General features: G+C 40.5%; 1 protein-coding gene and 1 pseudogene across 1 annotated transcript in view; both read right to left on the bottom strand.

Annotated features, from left to right (window-relative positions):
- Positions 1-9,189, bottom strand: part of LOC109383037 (low affinity sodium-glucose cotransporter) — a 38,565-nt gene extending 29,376 nt beyond the window's left edge. The window contains exons 1-4 of the mRNA XM_019643046.1: positions 9,061-9,189; positions 8,297-8,368; positions 6,604-6,708; positions 4,007-4,066 (exon numbers count right to left, since the gene is read on the bottom strand). Coding sequence (XP_019498591.1) covers positions 4,007-4,066; positions 6,604-6,708; positions 8,297-8,368; positions 9,061-9,189 — 366 coding nt within the window. The remainder of the gene's footprint in view (positions 1-4,006; positions 4,067-6,603; positions 6,709-8,296; positions 8,369-9,060) is intronic.
- Positions 399-1,955, bottom strand: LOC109383038 (tRNA-splicing endonuclease subunit Sen2 pseudogene; annotated as a pseudogene).
- Positions 9,190-15,853: the final 6,664 nt, after the last annotated feature.

The raw sequence follows: 15,853 nt of genomic DNA, 5'->3' as shown, positions 1-15,853 counted from the left end.
CTTTTTGTTTTATTGATGGTTTCTTTTGTTGTGAAAAAACTTTTAAGTTTGATGTAGTCCCATACGTTCATTTTTTCTTTTACTTCCCTAGCCCGCGGGGATGTATCAGTAAAAATAATTCTCAGGATAATGTCTGCAAATTTAGACCCTATATTTTCTTCTAGGAGTTTTATGGTCTCAGGTCTTATATTTAAGTCTTTAATCCAATTTGAATTTGTTCTTGAGACAAGAGAATTTTTAAGGTTTTTGTTTTTGATTTTTTTTAGCTGAGCCATCCTGCCACCTGTTGGCAGCTCAGCGGCAGCTCAGCTCAGGCCCGGACTCGAGCTGCTGTTGCTCAGAGCTCACACTTTTTTTTTTCTTGGCACAGGGATTTTTTTTTGCCCTGTATAATTTTATTTTAAAACACTAACAGTTTTCTGGTGTTGGGAGCACCATGTCCTGTAAAACTTTTAAGTGAATGGACAATTACAATAAATGGACTCTTTACCTCGCCCTGAACTTGGCTTACTGTAGGAGACTCAATAAATATTTGTTGGTGAAATCAGAAATCTGAGGCTGAATTGTTAAAGTTCGTCTTGGTCACTCCTCTCTCATGAAGAAACCCAGCGGCTTAGAATCACCTCCTGAACTTTAATTCTTTTCATACACTCTGGTGACTCCATTTCTTCGTCAGTCATGGTAGAGGGTTTAATCAAATAGCACAGCATAAATTCCTTGGAGACATTCACTGAAACTCTGTTCAAGGCGGCCAGTGACTTCCAACTGAAAGGTCTTCTAAGAGACCCCTCAAAATGGTCATCGACTAGCTCAATAATGACAGAGTAACTTGCATGGTAAAATGGAGGACCTTTTCGATACAGCAGTAAATCTGTTCCGTACTTAAGTCCTACTTTGGGCACCCAGCCCTTGCTTCGGAAGTAATGGTACGCCATGTATGTAGTCCTGAATGTGGGCTCAACTGTGGTAAAAACCTTCCACAGTTTCACAATCGTTAAAGGCTCCTTCTCATAGTAAATACTTAGACATCCCAGAGCATAGACCAGGAAGAAGGCCTCTTCTAGGCTGAGTTGCAAATACTCAAAGATCCTATATGGATTTCTTCTGCATATTAGTTTCTTTTTTTGTGCCAATTCCTCATTTGGGGCATCTTCCCTCTCGCTCACATTACACACAGCTTCCTCCACCAGCACATACTCATCAGCAGGCCCTCTCTCCCTGGCACAGGTGAGGCCCACTTGGTGACTACTGTCCTTGGGCTGAGCACCATCCTGGGGGAGAACATCCTGTTTGCCACAGTGGACGTGGAGGAGAGGTACCACGTGTCCATCCAGGCCATCTCCAGTTAGTGGGTCATGCCCCAAGTCCTGCAGGCAGTCTGATTGCTTGTTGGGGTCCTCCCAACCGTCTGGCTTTCCTGAGTCCCATTCATCACAGAAAGATTCTCTCTGTCCTCTGTGCCTTCCATCTTGGAAACTATTTCAGAGTTCCGCTCATCATTCCTTTTTACACCAGGGTGCTCAAGTGGTTTTGTGTAATCCTTGAGGATTCTATGCACTGTATCTTCATCGTGCCCCTGTCTTCGCACGAGCTTTGTGGCCCATTCTATACTATGCTGATACTTCTTTGATGTGATTATAGGCATGTCTGTCTTCAAATCTTTCCATTTAGGAACCAGCTTAGGATCTAAGATTGTAAAGTTTGGACAGCTTCTAGACAGGATACCTTTTCCAAAATAACCTTTCCTGTACAGCTGCTCAATATCTTCTGCGTTCCTTACAATTACATTGTTGTTTATCATTTCAGTGGGGAATATTTTGAAGTCTTTCTTAGGACCAGAGTTTGGACCAAAGGAGATCGGAAATGGAGACTCATAATTCTCATACACTCTTCTTTTCCTCTTTGGGGCACGGAAAACTGCTTCTGCCATTTCTCAAGCATAACTGTTCTTTTCGGCCACATGCGCTCACCGTTACCCCGACAACGCCGGCCCCAGAGCTCACACTCTTTTTTTTTTTTATTGTTAGTTTCAGGTGTACAGAACAATGCAATAGTTACCCTTTTCACCCTCACAAAATAACAACCCCCCTCCCCCCAACCNCTCCCCCCAACCACTGCCCTCCCACCCCCGGTATCATGCTTATCTATTACAATTCCATTGAATCCGTTCCCACACTCTACTCCATGTCCCGAGGTTATATGTATATATAATTATAGTTGACATACAGTATTATTCAACATCAGTTTCAGAAATACAATGTTGAGAGTGCTCTTAACCAACTGAGCCACTCAGCCGGCCGTAAGGTTTTTGATAGTTATTGTCATGCTGTCTTTCAGAAAGTCTATTTTGTACCAATTTACGTTCCCAGCACAATATTCCTTTAAGTGGAACTCTTTATGGAAACTTTTATGCTTGTATTTTACTAGGAAACTTTTTCAATAAGTTGAAAAAAAAAGAAGGTAGATGTAAAATACCCACACCACCACCAAACGCACTCAACAAATAATTTTTATTATTTTTATCAATAGTTTTGAAGTCTAAAAATATTACCTGTAAATGATGAACAACAATTACGGTTACATAATAAATTGATAAGTGAACAAAATGCAAATATATATTTGGGTATATATTTATGTGATTATCATTATTGGAAAGAAGAGAATTACATTAAATCCCTACTTAGAGAAAAACCCCTGGTGATCAGTACTGAAATATGAGATCAATTGTGATGTGTAGCATAAAAGATGCAGCTTTCTGGTTTCATCATAGCAGATTGAGCTCATGATTTAATCTCCTCCAGTATAAAAGAATGTTAAATAAATATTTGTGTAATATTATCAAAAACAAGGAGGGGAGTTCTTGCTGGCTCAGAAACAGTGAGGAATACCTCAAAGGTGATAACACACATCCAAGAATACATGCATGACCTTTGTGGCATGGGTCTATTAACCTAAAAATGAAAGACCTTTCAAAGTGAGAGGCAACAAGCATTTTTTGAGATCAAAGAATAGCAATTTGGGAAGCACTGATTCAGGCAGAAGCCCAAATAGTGTTCTGATTAGGAGACAAAGATGAGATCTTTATGAAAAAGAGAAGAAGAACAATTACATCAACAGATGGAAGGCATTTCTATCAGTGCAGAAAAGCTAACATAGTGATATTAATTCTAAACAATGTTTTTAATTTTCAGTACGGTAGTCATCAGTCTAGTAGTCTTAATATCTGCTTCCTTGTTATCTTTGCAAACAGTTCTTTAGGATACAAGGTTGCTTTAGGCCCAGTCTAAAGTTTATTTTGCCCTGTTTTAACACCCCAAAGGTTTGAGGCATAAGCCATGCAAGGCAGTTCTTCTGAAATGGCAGCTCCAACTCCATTTTAAAGTGGTTCCAGTTATTTATTTTATGTTTTTACAGGTTCTTGAACCAAGGACAGCATCATCCAACAGAGCTTGTTCAAGCCTGGAGTTAGAAGGGACCCAGGATGAGCAAATGGGGAAGATATGATGACTTTCAGAGGGACTAGCTAGAAAGCTTGCCCCCTAAGCACACTCATCCCAGGAATTATTTCAGGATATAGCGACCATGGTCACCAGCAGTGGGAAGAATAAAAAGTGGAAGCAAGGCTCAGGGAGACAGAGAAGTGCCCCAGTTAATTAGCAACACCCAGATTGAAGTGGGGCCACCATAGTTATGGTATATCCTACCCTGTCATTAAAAAGAAGATACCACTTTACGAATGTCAGAATGGCAAAAATAAGAATGAATGAAAATGCCATGTGTTGGTAAGGACGTGGAAAAACGGGATCCCTCACAATAGCGATGGCCAGGGAACAGCAGACTGCAGCCTTTTGCAAAAGCAGTCTGGCAGCACTTAGTGGATTGATGTTAATGTAAGGCCAGAAATCCTAGGGCAAATGGTATCACCCAGGTTTCATGACTGAGTGGAAAGAATGAGAGAATAAATGAATGCCTGACAGATGCACTGAAAACACCTCTGTATACTCACCCCTGCCTTGATGTATATGGGGACAAAGAACCATCCTAGAACCAGCAACAGCAGCAGGGCCTATCAGAAACCAAGAAAAGAGTGTGAAGTTTAGAGAGGCTTGGCTTGTGGGCCTTGTCACTTCATGCCCTTTGAATCTTAAAATAAAATACAGCAAGTCCTCATTTAATGTTGTTGATAGGATCTTGGAAACTGCAACTTTAAACAAAATGATGTACAACTGAACCAATTTTCCCATAGGCTAATTGATATAAGCTAGAGTTAAGGTCCCACAGCATATTTCTGGTCACAAAAACATCACCACACTTCTAAATAAAGATCCCAAACACTTCCAAAATTAAACATAGAAATAAACATGATATATATGTATATATATATATACACACACATTTTTTAGCTGAGCCATTTTGCCACCTGTTGGCAGCTCAGTGGCAGCTCAGCTAGGGCCAGGAATCAAACTGGTGACCCTGTTGCTCAAAGCTCGTACTCCTGAGCGAGCTCTTAACCAATTGAGCCACTTGGCCAGCCCATGAGCTACACATATATTTAATACAGATTAATAAAAACAAGTAAGATCATTATTTTCCAACCTGCTTATTTCAGTTCAGGGTCGAGGTGGCTGAAGCCTCTCCTGGCAGCTCAGGGTGCAAGGTGAGAATAAAGCCTGGACAGGGCCCCCTTTCATTGCAGGATGGACATACACACACACACAGACTGGGAAAATTTAGACATGCCAGTTCATCTCATGTGCATATCTTTGGGATGTGGGAGGAAATTGGAGTACCCAGAGAAAACCCATACAGACATGGAGAGAATTTGAAAACTCCACACAGACAGTGGCATGGGCTGGGAATGAATTTTGTTTTCTTATTAATGTTATAACAAAATGATGTTGAATGAAATAATGTTACTCAAGGACCTGATATAAGTTTGCTTGGATCTTGTCCCACTCAACCAATTATGATCCATCCCAACATAGCTGTGGATTCCTTTCCTCTGCTTTCATGATTCAGAGGCCACCATTTCCTGGCACTTAGGATGTGACAAAAGATGCATGGTGAAAAATGGACAGAAGATAATAGATCTGAGCACAGCTGGACCACTGGAAAGTCATATCATCTTTGCCAAAAGAAATTAATTTTGCCTGGCAGGAATTATATACAGAGCAACAAAGCAATGAGAGAAATTTGGAAATAGGATATTCCCAGTATCCCCCAAGTCTTGCCACTTATAATAATGATAATAGTATAATGTTGTATTAATATTAATGTTTACAAAGAGTCTTCCTGTATATCACTCATGCTACTATCATGAGGCAGATATGATAAGTACAGTTATTCCTGTCTTATAGAGGGGTAACCTGAGCCTCATAGAGATTAAAGAGGCCCAAGGTCACAGGTTAAAAGAGTCAGGCTTTCTGCAGCCTTATAACCATATCCACTGGGGCTATAAGGCTTTTTGTCCAAACCTCTGGAGGCTGGCTCCCTTCTGGAGTCCACGGCTCTATCAAAACAAAACTAAGGCCATAGGACATGTCTGGAGGCTGGCTCCTTTCTGGTCCCCAATACTGCTGAAGTAAAACTAGAGGCAAACTCTTTAATAAGGGAGGGGCACTGGTATTTGTGATGACTCAAGGTCACTTGCTGAGTCCATCCTGGGGTGGTCTGTTCACATAATTACTACGATCCAACTTTCTTCCATATAAGTATCTCCCTCTGACTGATATGCAAACACTAGAAAAAGTAAGGGAAAAAAACAGAAAAAAAACCTCAGGCAACTCAAGGAATATTTACAGCATGTGCTCAGCTATAAGCTAGATGATGGGGCAGTACAAGTGACATAAGAGGAGATGGTACCTGTCCTTAGAAGGTTTAGGGTCTAATGAAGGGGACACAGCTTTTACTGATGAAATGGCAGTAGAATAATTAGGAACTCAATCACAAAGTTTTGTAGATTCTACCTACTATCTCTAAATCACTCACTCCTTACTCTGCTGTCACTTCCTTAATCAGGAGGCACTTGGTCAGTTTCTATGCATCCATCTGGCATCAGCACCAGGATACTCCTTTGACACATGCCACACCTCACCCATCATCTTGGATGGATGCCTGTCTTGTGTGAAATCCCTCAAGACTCCATGCAATTCTCACTCCTTGTATTTTCCACACTGCAGTGAATGCATACCTGTCTTTTCTACTGAGATGTCAGCTTCTCAAAAGAAGGGACTATTGCTTTTACTTTTTTAAATGCTTGCATCCAATTCAGAGCTGGACACACAATGTAATTGCTTGGGGAGAAGAGGTAGAAGTGAGAGCTACAATGATCAAGGAGGTCAAGTGAAAATGGGGATTAAATCATTTGTCATTGAAATGACATTCCTGATGGCAATAACTGCTTGAGCAAAATCTCAGAGGTGGGGAATGTGATTGGAATGGCCCAGGCAGAATAGGGAAGGTCCTGAATTTCAAACAATGGGTGGGTTAGGAAAAGGAAAATTAGAAATCAAACCAAAGAGGAATTTGTCCTATCCAGATTCCCAGAAAAACATATCTGAATAGAGTTTTGACTTAAAGGAAACAGACTATGGGATCACTTACATTCCATTCAAATGCTGCAGTGGCGATTCCTGAAGCCGCTCCGGTCCCCGCCAGCCCCACAAAGTGGCCACTGCCGATGTTACTGGCGAAGAGAGAGGCACCCATCTGGAATCCAAAAGAACACACTAGGATCAGGGTAAAAAAATTAAAATCACACTTCATGAAAACAAGTCAATGTTGAGATGTTTCCATGTCTACTCCTTAAGGTGGAAGTCAACAAACTACAGCCTGTGGGCTGAATCTAGTTTTTGCATGGTTGGTAAGCTAAGAATATTTTTTACATTTTTGAATGGTTAAGAAAATCTAAAGAAGAATAATAGTTTATGAAATTACATGAAATTAAAATTCCAGTGTCCATAAATAGTTTTACTGGAACACAGCCATGCTCATTGGCTTTATGTATTGACTGTGGCTGTTTCCATGCTGCAATGGCCAGTTGTATGGTTGCAAAGGGCTGTATTGCCCACAAAACTCTAAAGTACTTTCAATCTGCCATTTTATAGACGAGCTTGATGGTGCCTGTGCCAGAGGAATATTAATCCAGCTACCTGAATGCTCTGAGCTCAGCCTGTCCTTAGCCAAGAAATGCCAGGCCTCCCATCGGCTCTTTTAATCAGTCTCAAGGATCCCAAAATTGGGTCGGAGGGGTGCCTCTTCATCCTTATGTTCCTAAGTGCCCTCTTATAATCCACCTGCCTTCCCATCACATTGTCTACTGCTCTTAAGTCTCAAAGATCAAGAGGGAGCTCTTGAGTGGGCACAGATCGGCATTAGTACTGACTGAACAAAATTGAGGTGTGAGACCCCTGCAGTGCCTGTTCTTCTGTTCCCATCTTTTCAGCCTTCTGTAAAAACTGCCTTTTCTATTCAGGCATTTGGGATCAGTTCATTTGTGGTTATGGGGTTGGTTGGACACCTCAATAAAAATCCATTCCAAGGTTGTAGTTGGTCTGCTTCAACCATCCTGGCCAGGTCATTTACTGATCTCCACTTCCCTTCACACTACTTAGTCAGCAGATTTGTGAAGGAAGCATGTACTGAGCATTCACTGTATACCCAACCCACAGCTGACAGTGCATGGGTTCAGAGAAGAAGATGCAGCCTCTGCTGCATTGAGACTCTTGCCAAGGATCCCAGACATCAGAACCCAGCAAGGAAGACACCAACTGGGCCAGAGTCAGAGGCATCACCATTGGCACAATCACAGGGAACACACATCTCCTATTACAACTGCATGGAACAGAGGACTAGACATTCATGTGGAAGTGCAGGGTGAGGCTTCTCAGATGAAGCAGGGTTGAGCTGGTTGCTGAAGGAGGAAAGCAGAGGGGGACACTCATCCAGAGGGGCAGCATTAGCTCAGGGTTGGGAAAAGGGAAGGAATGTGCTGGGGATCATCAGGGGCCAAGACAGAAGATTCTTGATGAGAACCAGGGAAAAAGAATATTGAGGCAAAGCTGATTTGGGTTTTCTCAAATGTCACACTACACCTGTTGTCATAATTGGTGACACACAATCATTTAGTAGACTAATGGGGCAGAGCACTGAGGTCAGGGATTTAGGAAAAGAGACATAAGCAAGGGGGCAACCAATGCACATCAGAAATAATCAGCATTCCCAAGGTTTTCTTCATTTACTCTTAAACATACATGCACATGGGACACTTCTCTCCAGGAAACTCTAACCCACTCACCGGCCACCACGCCACATCTCGACCAGCCAGGAAGAAGCCTCCAACAGTGCCCCGGTTGGTCTTCAGCATGGCCTGAGCAGAAGGGAAGACATGTGACAGTTAAAGCACAGCAGATGCACCCAAGATGCCCCAAAGACAGTGGCCATGGTGCTGATGAAAGTGACTTTCCAGCTCTCCTGAAGAAACTTTCCTGGAAACTGTGATATAATATCAATTTGTAAAGGGCCTCAAAATTGTAGTTTCATAGGAATCCAGGGACTTTAGGAAATTATATTCCTCAACGGTTGTCCTAATTTCTCTGTTTATTTTTATTTATGAAAACAACATGCAGTATCATTGAAGCTGTGCTTAGAAGAAAATTTGCAGTCTCAAACTCATTACTAAAAAGAAAAAAGGAGCACCAATGCATTTATGCCTCCAACTCAACTAAGAGAGTGAGCAAATAACAAAGGAAAATAAAAGAAGTGAGATAATAAAAATAATGTCTTTATTCATTATGCCACATGCTTGAGATGCTGAACAGAGTAAGTGTGAAGTTCCCAAGTGTTGGTCCTGTTCACACGATGGGGTTGTTAGGAGAATCAATTAAGTCATTGCAAGAATTATTGATGTCACACAAGGAAATGATTCTGAGAGAAGGACAATGAAATATGTGAGAATTGTTAATGTTCTCTCAGCCTTATCACACCACACCTTTCCCTCCTTTAGATGTCTTACCCCCAAGCCTTGTGCCCACCCTAAAAGTCCATGGGGTTCCTACATACCCACAGCCCGACAGCCATCACCACCACGAAATAAACAGTGATGACAGAGATGTCAGCAGCATTTCGGATGCGCTCTGACATCTCAGGAGGGCTTGGGGTGCCAGTGCTGGGGCTCAACGTGCTGGCCATGGCTGCAGGCGGTGCTGTCCGCATCCCAGGAATGGCCCTTTCCTTATATAAGCTCTGGGTTAATGATCAGCCTTGAGCAGGTGGGGCACACTATCAGTACAAGCTCCTGAGCATGGGGACCTTTAAACCTTTTCTCTACAACTCTGAGAACCTGGTCCTCCAGTGTTGGCCTACGTAGAGTGTGAGGCAAGAAATGAAGTGAGAATTGGAGGTGGAGAGTGGGGTGTTCACGTAAAGACAGGGTCTTTAAGAAGATTTGACCAGGTTAAATGAGGATTAGGGAGAGATGACAGGGACAAGGAGGGGAGGTCACAGGTGAAAGGGCCAGAAAAGGGTCAGGAGGTGTAGGGGGTGAGGGTCTCTTACAGAGTGTTACTCAGCTGGCCCTTAATATTATCTTTTGAATGCATACAATTTTTAATTTTAATGTTTAATTTACCTATTTTTTCTTTTGTTGTTTGTATGATTAATGTCATACTAAAAAACCATCACCAAATCCAATATCATAAAGATTTTACCCTATATTTTATAGTTTTAGCTCTTATGTTTAAGTCTTTGGTTCATTTTGAGTTAATTTTTATGTGTGGTATAAAGTAAAAGTCCAACTTCACTCATTTTCATGTGGTTACCCAGTTTTTCAAGATCTGTTTATTGAAGACTGTTCTTTCTTCATTGAATGTTCTCTGCACCCTTGTCAAAAGTCATTTAGCCCTATACAAAATGGTTTATTCCTGGGCTTTCTATTCTATTCCATTGCTCTATATGTCAGTCTTTATGCCAGTACCACACTGTTTTGATTACTGTAACTTTGTAGTAAGTTTTGAAATCAGAAGTGCAAGACCTCCAAGTATTTTCTTTCCAAGATTATTTTGGCTATTCAGGGTCACTTGAGATTCAATATAAATTTTAAAATAGGATTTTCTATTTCTGCAAAAATGTCATTGAGATTTTAATAGAGAGTGCATTGACTCTATAGATTGCTTTGGGTAGTATTGTAATTTTCACAATATTAAGTCTTCCAATCCATGGTTATGGGATTTTGTTTCTTTCAGCAATGTTTTTTAGTATTTATTGTACAAGTTTTTCCACCTTCTTGATTAAACTTATACTTAAGCATTTTATTCTCATTGATGTTAGGATAATGGAATTGTTTACATAATTCTCTTTTGGGATTTTTCATTGTTAGTGTATAGAAATGCAATTATTTTGTGTGTTGGTTTTATATTCTGCAAATTTGTTGAATTATTAGTCTAACAGTATTTTTGTAGAATTTTTAGGGGTTTCTTCATATATGATCATGTTATTGGCAAACATTTTATTTCTTCCTTTCCAACTTGGTACCTTTTATTTCTTTTTCTTTCCTTAATTTTCTCTGGCTAGGACTCCTCTTACTATTTTGAATAGAAGTGATGAAAGAAGTCATTCTTGTTTTGTTTTTATCTCAGGGGAAGAGCTTTCAGCCTTTCACCATTAAGTATGATGTTAGCTGTAGAATTGTAATTTATGACCTTTAACATATTGAGGAAGTTTCCTTCTAACCCTTTTAATATGCTGCTGAATTCAGTTCACTAGTATTTTATTGAGGATTTTTTCATTAATATTCATAATGGATATTGGTTTGTAGCTTTCTTGTTTCTTTGTCTGGCTTTGGTATCAGGGTAACGCTGGATTTACAAAATGAGTTAGGGAGTGTTTTCTTCATTTTTGGGGAAGTGTTTGAAAAGAATTGGCATTAATTATTTTGTAAATGTTTGATAGAATTTATAACTGAAGCCATATGATTCAGGGTTATTCTTTCTTGGGATGTTTTTCATTACTGATTCAATCTTGTTATAGTTATAGGTCTATTCAGATTTTCTGTTCTTCAGGAATCACTTTTGTTGATTATGTGTTTCCAGGCATTTGATCTAGGTTAACTGATTTTTTGGTTTACAAGTGCTTACAGTATTCTCTTATAATTCTTTTAATTTCTGAAAAATTAGTAGCACTGTCCTCAAATTCATTTCTGATTTAAGTAATTTGGGCCTTCTTTCTTTCTTCTGCATCAGTCTAGCTGACAGTTTGTCAACTTTGTTGATCTCTTTGAAGAAACAACTCTTGTTTTAGTTGGCTTTCTCTATTCACTATTTGTTTATCTCTGCTCTTATCTTTATTATTCCCTTCCTTCTAATAACTTTGAGTTAGTTTGTTATTTTTCTAGTTGCTTAAGGTGTAAAATTAGTTACAAGTTTTGAGATCTTTCTTTTTTTAATTGTCTTTTCAGCTATAAATTTCCCCCTTAGTACAGCTTTCTTTACATCCCATAAGTTTTGATATATTGTGATTTTGTTTTCAGTTGTTTCAAGTTATTTTTTCCTAGCTTTATCAAGGTATAATTGAAAAAAATTTATATAATTAAGGTGTACAGGTGATGTACACATTGTGAAATGATTACCACATCAAGCTAATTAACATATCCATCACCTCACATATTTACCATCTCTGTGTGTGTGTGAACAATTACAGTCTACTCTTTTAGCAAATTTCAAGTATACAATACAACATTATTAACTATAGTCACCATGTTATACATCAGACCCTAGGATTTATTTATCTTGCAGAACTGAAACTTTGTAACCTTTGACCAATATTTCTTCGTTTTCCCCATCCCCCATCTCCTGGTAACCATAATTCTACTCTGCTTCTTAAAATTTGACTTTTTTAGATTCCACATGTAAATGAGAACATGCAGCATTTATCTTTCGGTGTCTGGCTTATTTCACTAAGCATAACATCCTTTAGTTTCATCCATGTTGTTACAATGGCAGGATTTCCTTCTTTTCAAAGGCTGAATAATATTCCATTATGTATATATGAGTGTGTGTGTATGCCACATTTTCTTTATCCATTCAACTGGCATCGGACACTTTGATTGTTTTCATATTTAGTCTATTGTGAATAATGCTGTGATAAACACAGGAGTGCAGATAACTCTACAAGATACTGATTTTGTTACCTTTGGATATATACTCAGACATGGAATTGCTAGATCATATGATAGATCTATTTTTAATTTTTTGAGAAGCCTCCATACCGTTTTCATAAGGACTGTATCAATTTACATTCCTACAAATAGTGCACTAAGGTTCCCTTTTCTCCACATTCTCACCAACACTTGTTATTTTTGATAATAGCCATCTGTTAAGGTATAATACTTGTTAAGGTATAAGGTGATATTTCATTTTGGTTTTGATTTGTATTCCCCTGATGATTGCTGATGTTGAACACCTTTTTTCCCCCCTCACTTACCAGATCCATGTGCTCAATAGCCTGGCAGATTTTACTCCTCATCAAGTTTTATACTAATTTCCTATTGGATTCCATACCACGGACACTTGCACACAACCATACACTCTCCTTGCTGGGTTTCCTCCAATTTATGTTATTTTTTTTTAAAGTTCAAATATGAAAACCTGAGAATGTCACTACCATGTTTGAAATATTTAATGTCTCTCAAGTAAATGAAGCCCCGAATCCCAAGGGTGGCATGTGAAGCACTCTCTCTCCTTCCCTGCCACGTCTCTCTTGTTCCTTCCCTTATGTGCCCAGTCTTTTCCCACTTCACCACCTTCTATAGTTGGCATGCACGGCAAACATCTGCCACCTCATGGATGTCCTGTGATCTTAAATGTTACAGAGGTTTTATGCCTCCTATTTCTTCTTTTTACAATGTTTTTTTCCTGCTATTCCTTTAGAACTAGAACAACTTCCTCTTCCTCTGGGAGACCCAAACATAAAGGGTCACATAGTAAAAAGCTGTGTTGATCATCATAATGTTAAGGCCTAGGATAGTGTTTGGCACATTGGTGTCATAAAAATACTGTGCATTGCAAACTCTAGTAACCCAGGTAAAATAAGTCTTTGAGGAGAGACAGTCCTACTTGAACCAGCAGGTGGTGCTGTGGAACTAACCATGGATAGTTGGCTTGTGGCGGCTCCCAGCTGTATGAACCCCAAGAGAGTGGAAAGCAGAGGCTTTTGCTTGCTGTTGGGAACTTTGGAGATGTGTCCCTCTAGGAGACATATCAATGGACTCATTGGTGATAATCTATGAGTTATTCAGCAGAAGCTGAATAATTTCAGCAAAAGTCTGGGAGCTCTACTTGATTTTTCTCCAGCTTTTAATGGTTCTAAAATAAGCAGCTTGGGCCAGCCGAGTGGCTCAGTTGGTTAAGAGCTCGCTTGGGAACACCAGCTCTGAGCAGCAGGGCCGCAGTTTGGAACCCACATTAAGGGCCAGTGACACTGCGCCCTCTACAGCTAAGATGATGAACAACAGCTTGACCTGCAGCTGGGCTGCTGAGAGTCACTGGTGATGGCATAAGCTGCAGTGGGGCTGCAGTGTGCTGCCATGAGCTACATGAGTTGCTGGCAGCCAGCGTGAGCAGCTAGCAGCTGGTGAGAGCTGCTATGAGCTGCAGTGAGCGGCCGACCAATGACCAGTGACCAATTGCCTCACCTGGGAAGAGCACAATGATCATACCAACATGGGCCAGTGAAGCGACGTCCTCCACAACTAGGCTGAAGAACAAAACAGCAATTTGTCTACCTGTCTGTTCCCCTTCCTCGATTCCCCAACACTGTTCCCTAATAAAATCTTAAAAAATAATAAATAAATAAATAAATAAAATAAGCAGCTCGGTAGAGACTTCCGGTAAGATGGTGGAATAGACAGACGCTGTGCCAACTGCCTCCCAGGATCACACCAAAATTACAAATAATTTATACAACATTCAACCTTGGAAGTTCCCTGTACACTAGATGAACAGACCCTCTAAACGAAGGACTTAAAGAGGAGGCCACATCGAGTCTGGTAGGAGGGGCAAAGATGAGAGAGGGAAAAACCTCATGAGGGACAACTCAGCGGAGGGGAGGCTTCCCTGGTTGGGTGAGAGATCCTCCGGGCCCCACTCCGCACTCACCACCCCAGAGTTACTTTGCCGGGAAGAGAAATCCTACAATAGCTGGAAGTAGAAATTAGTGAGGACTCTCTTTGCTCAACTCCGTGAGGCTGAGGGCAGCTGGAGAACCAGTGGAGCCGGCAAACCGACTTGCTCGCTGGTGAGCACTCACCCAGTTCCTGGTGGAGGGAGTAGCTTTGTGAGTGGGGCCCAGGAGCCTGCAGGAAGGACTGAACTGAGTGCCTTTGGTGTGGGAGCTGCAGGTTTTTGGGACCATTGCCCTAAAACACGCTCTGCAGCAGGGCCCAACCAAAGAAGCACAAGTATCATCACACCCAGAGACCAACTTTAGATAAAACCAGAGCATTACAGGGTCTGACCTACAAGATTCACACTCAAAGGGAAATTGCTACAGGCACAAGAGCCCCTTGGGGCCAAGCCTCATCAGAGGGGTCAACCCTCACACAACAGCTTATAAACTTTGGGCACTGCTAATCCTCACAGCTAGTCAGCTTGGGATTCAAGCCCACCTACTGAAAAGCCAAAAGCAATAAAAACTAGACCTCAACAGGAGAAGGCACATAACACAAGGAACACCTCTGGTATACACACACGGTAGAAAAGGGAGTCTGAGCAATTCAAATATAAACGACATATACCACATAAATCTACCCAGAAAAGACTGAGAGACATAGGGGATCTACCTATTTCATCGAAGTAAACACAAAAAGTAAGCCAGAATGGGGAAACAAAGAAACACATCCCAAATAAAAGAACAGAAGAAACCTCCTGAATCAGTGGAATTAGAGGAAATAGAGGTAAACAACCTATCAGAGACTGAGTTCAGAACACTGATTATTAGAATTCTCAAGGAAATTAATGAGAATGAAAAGAAGGATAGAGAAATCATGAAAAACAACCAAGTAGAAATAAAGAATTCAATTACTGAATTAAATAACAAACTCGATGGAATTACTAGCAGATTAGATGAAGCAAAGGATCGAATCAGTGACTTAGAAGACAAGATAGCAGAGATAATCCAAGTGGAACAACAAAAAGAAAAAAGATTAAAAAACATTGAAAATAGTTTAAGAGAGGTAGGTGACAACATCAAACAAAACAAAATGCGCATCATAAGAATACTAGAAGGAGAAGAGAGGGAGCAAGGGATCGAGAACATATTTAAAGTAATAATGTCTGAAAACTTTCCTAAACTGGCAAAGGAAATTGACATACATGCACAGGAAGTGCAGAGAGTTCCAAACAAGATGATCCTAAACAGGCCCACACCAAGACACATTATAGTGAAAATGGCAAGGGTTAAAGACAAAGACAGAATCCAAAAGCAGCAAGGGACAGGCAGCAAGTTACATACAAGGGCACTCCCATAAGATTATCAGCCAACTTTTCTACAGAAACTTTGCAGGCCAGAAGGGAGTGGCAGGAGGTCTTCAAAGTGATGAAAAACAGAGGCCTACAACCTAGATAACTTTATCCAGCAAGGTTATCCTTCAAAATTGAAGGAGAGATAAAGAGCTTCCCAGAAAAGAATAAGCTAAAGGAATTCATTACCATCAAGCCAGCATTGCAGGAAATGTTAAAAGGGCTGCTTTAAGCAAAGGAAAGAGAAAAACAACCTAACTAACAAAGACCAGGAACACAAATAACAAAATGGCAATTACAGGGCACCTATCAATAATCATATTAAATGTAAATGGATTGAA

The sequence above is a fragment of the Hipposideros armiger genome, unplaced genomic scaffold (genome assembly GCF_001890085.2).
Source record: "Hipposideros armiger isolate ML-2016 unplaced genomic scaffold, ASM189008v1 scaffold_75, whole genome shotgun sequence".
NCBI classification, from domain to species: Eukaryota; Metazoa; Chordata; class Mammalia; order Chiroptera; family Hipposideridae; genus Hipposideros; species Hipposideros armiger.
The sequence above is the reverse complement of the archived record's forward strand: the minus strand, read 5'-3'. Positions and strand labels throughout refer to the sequence as shown.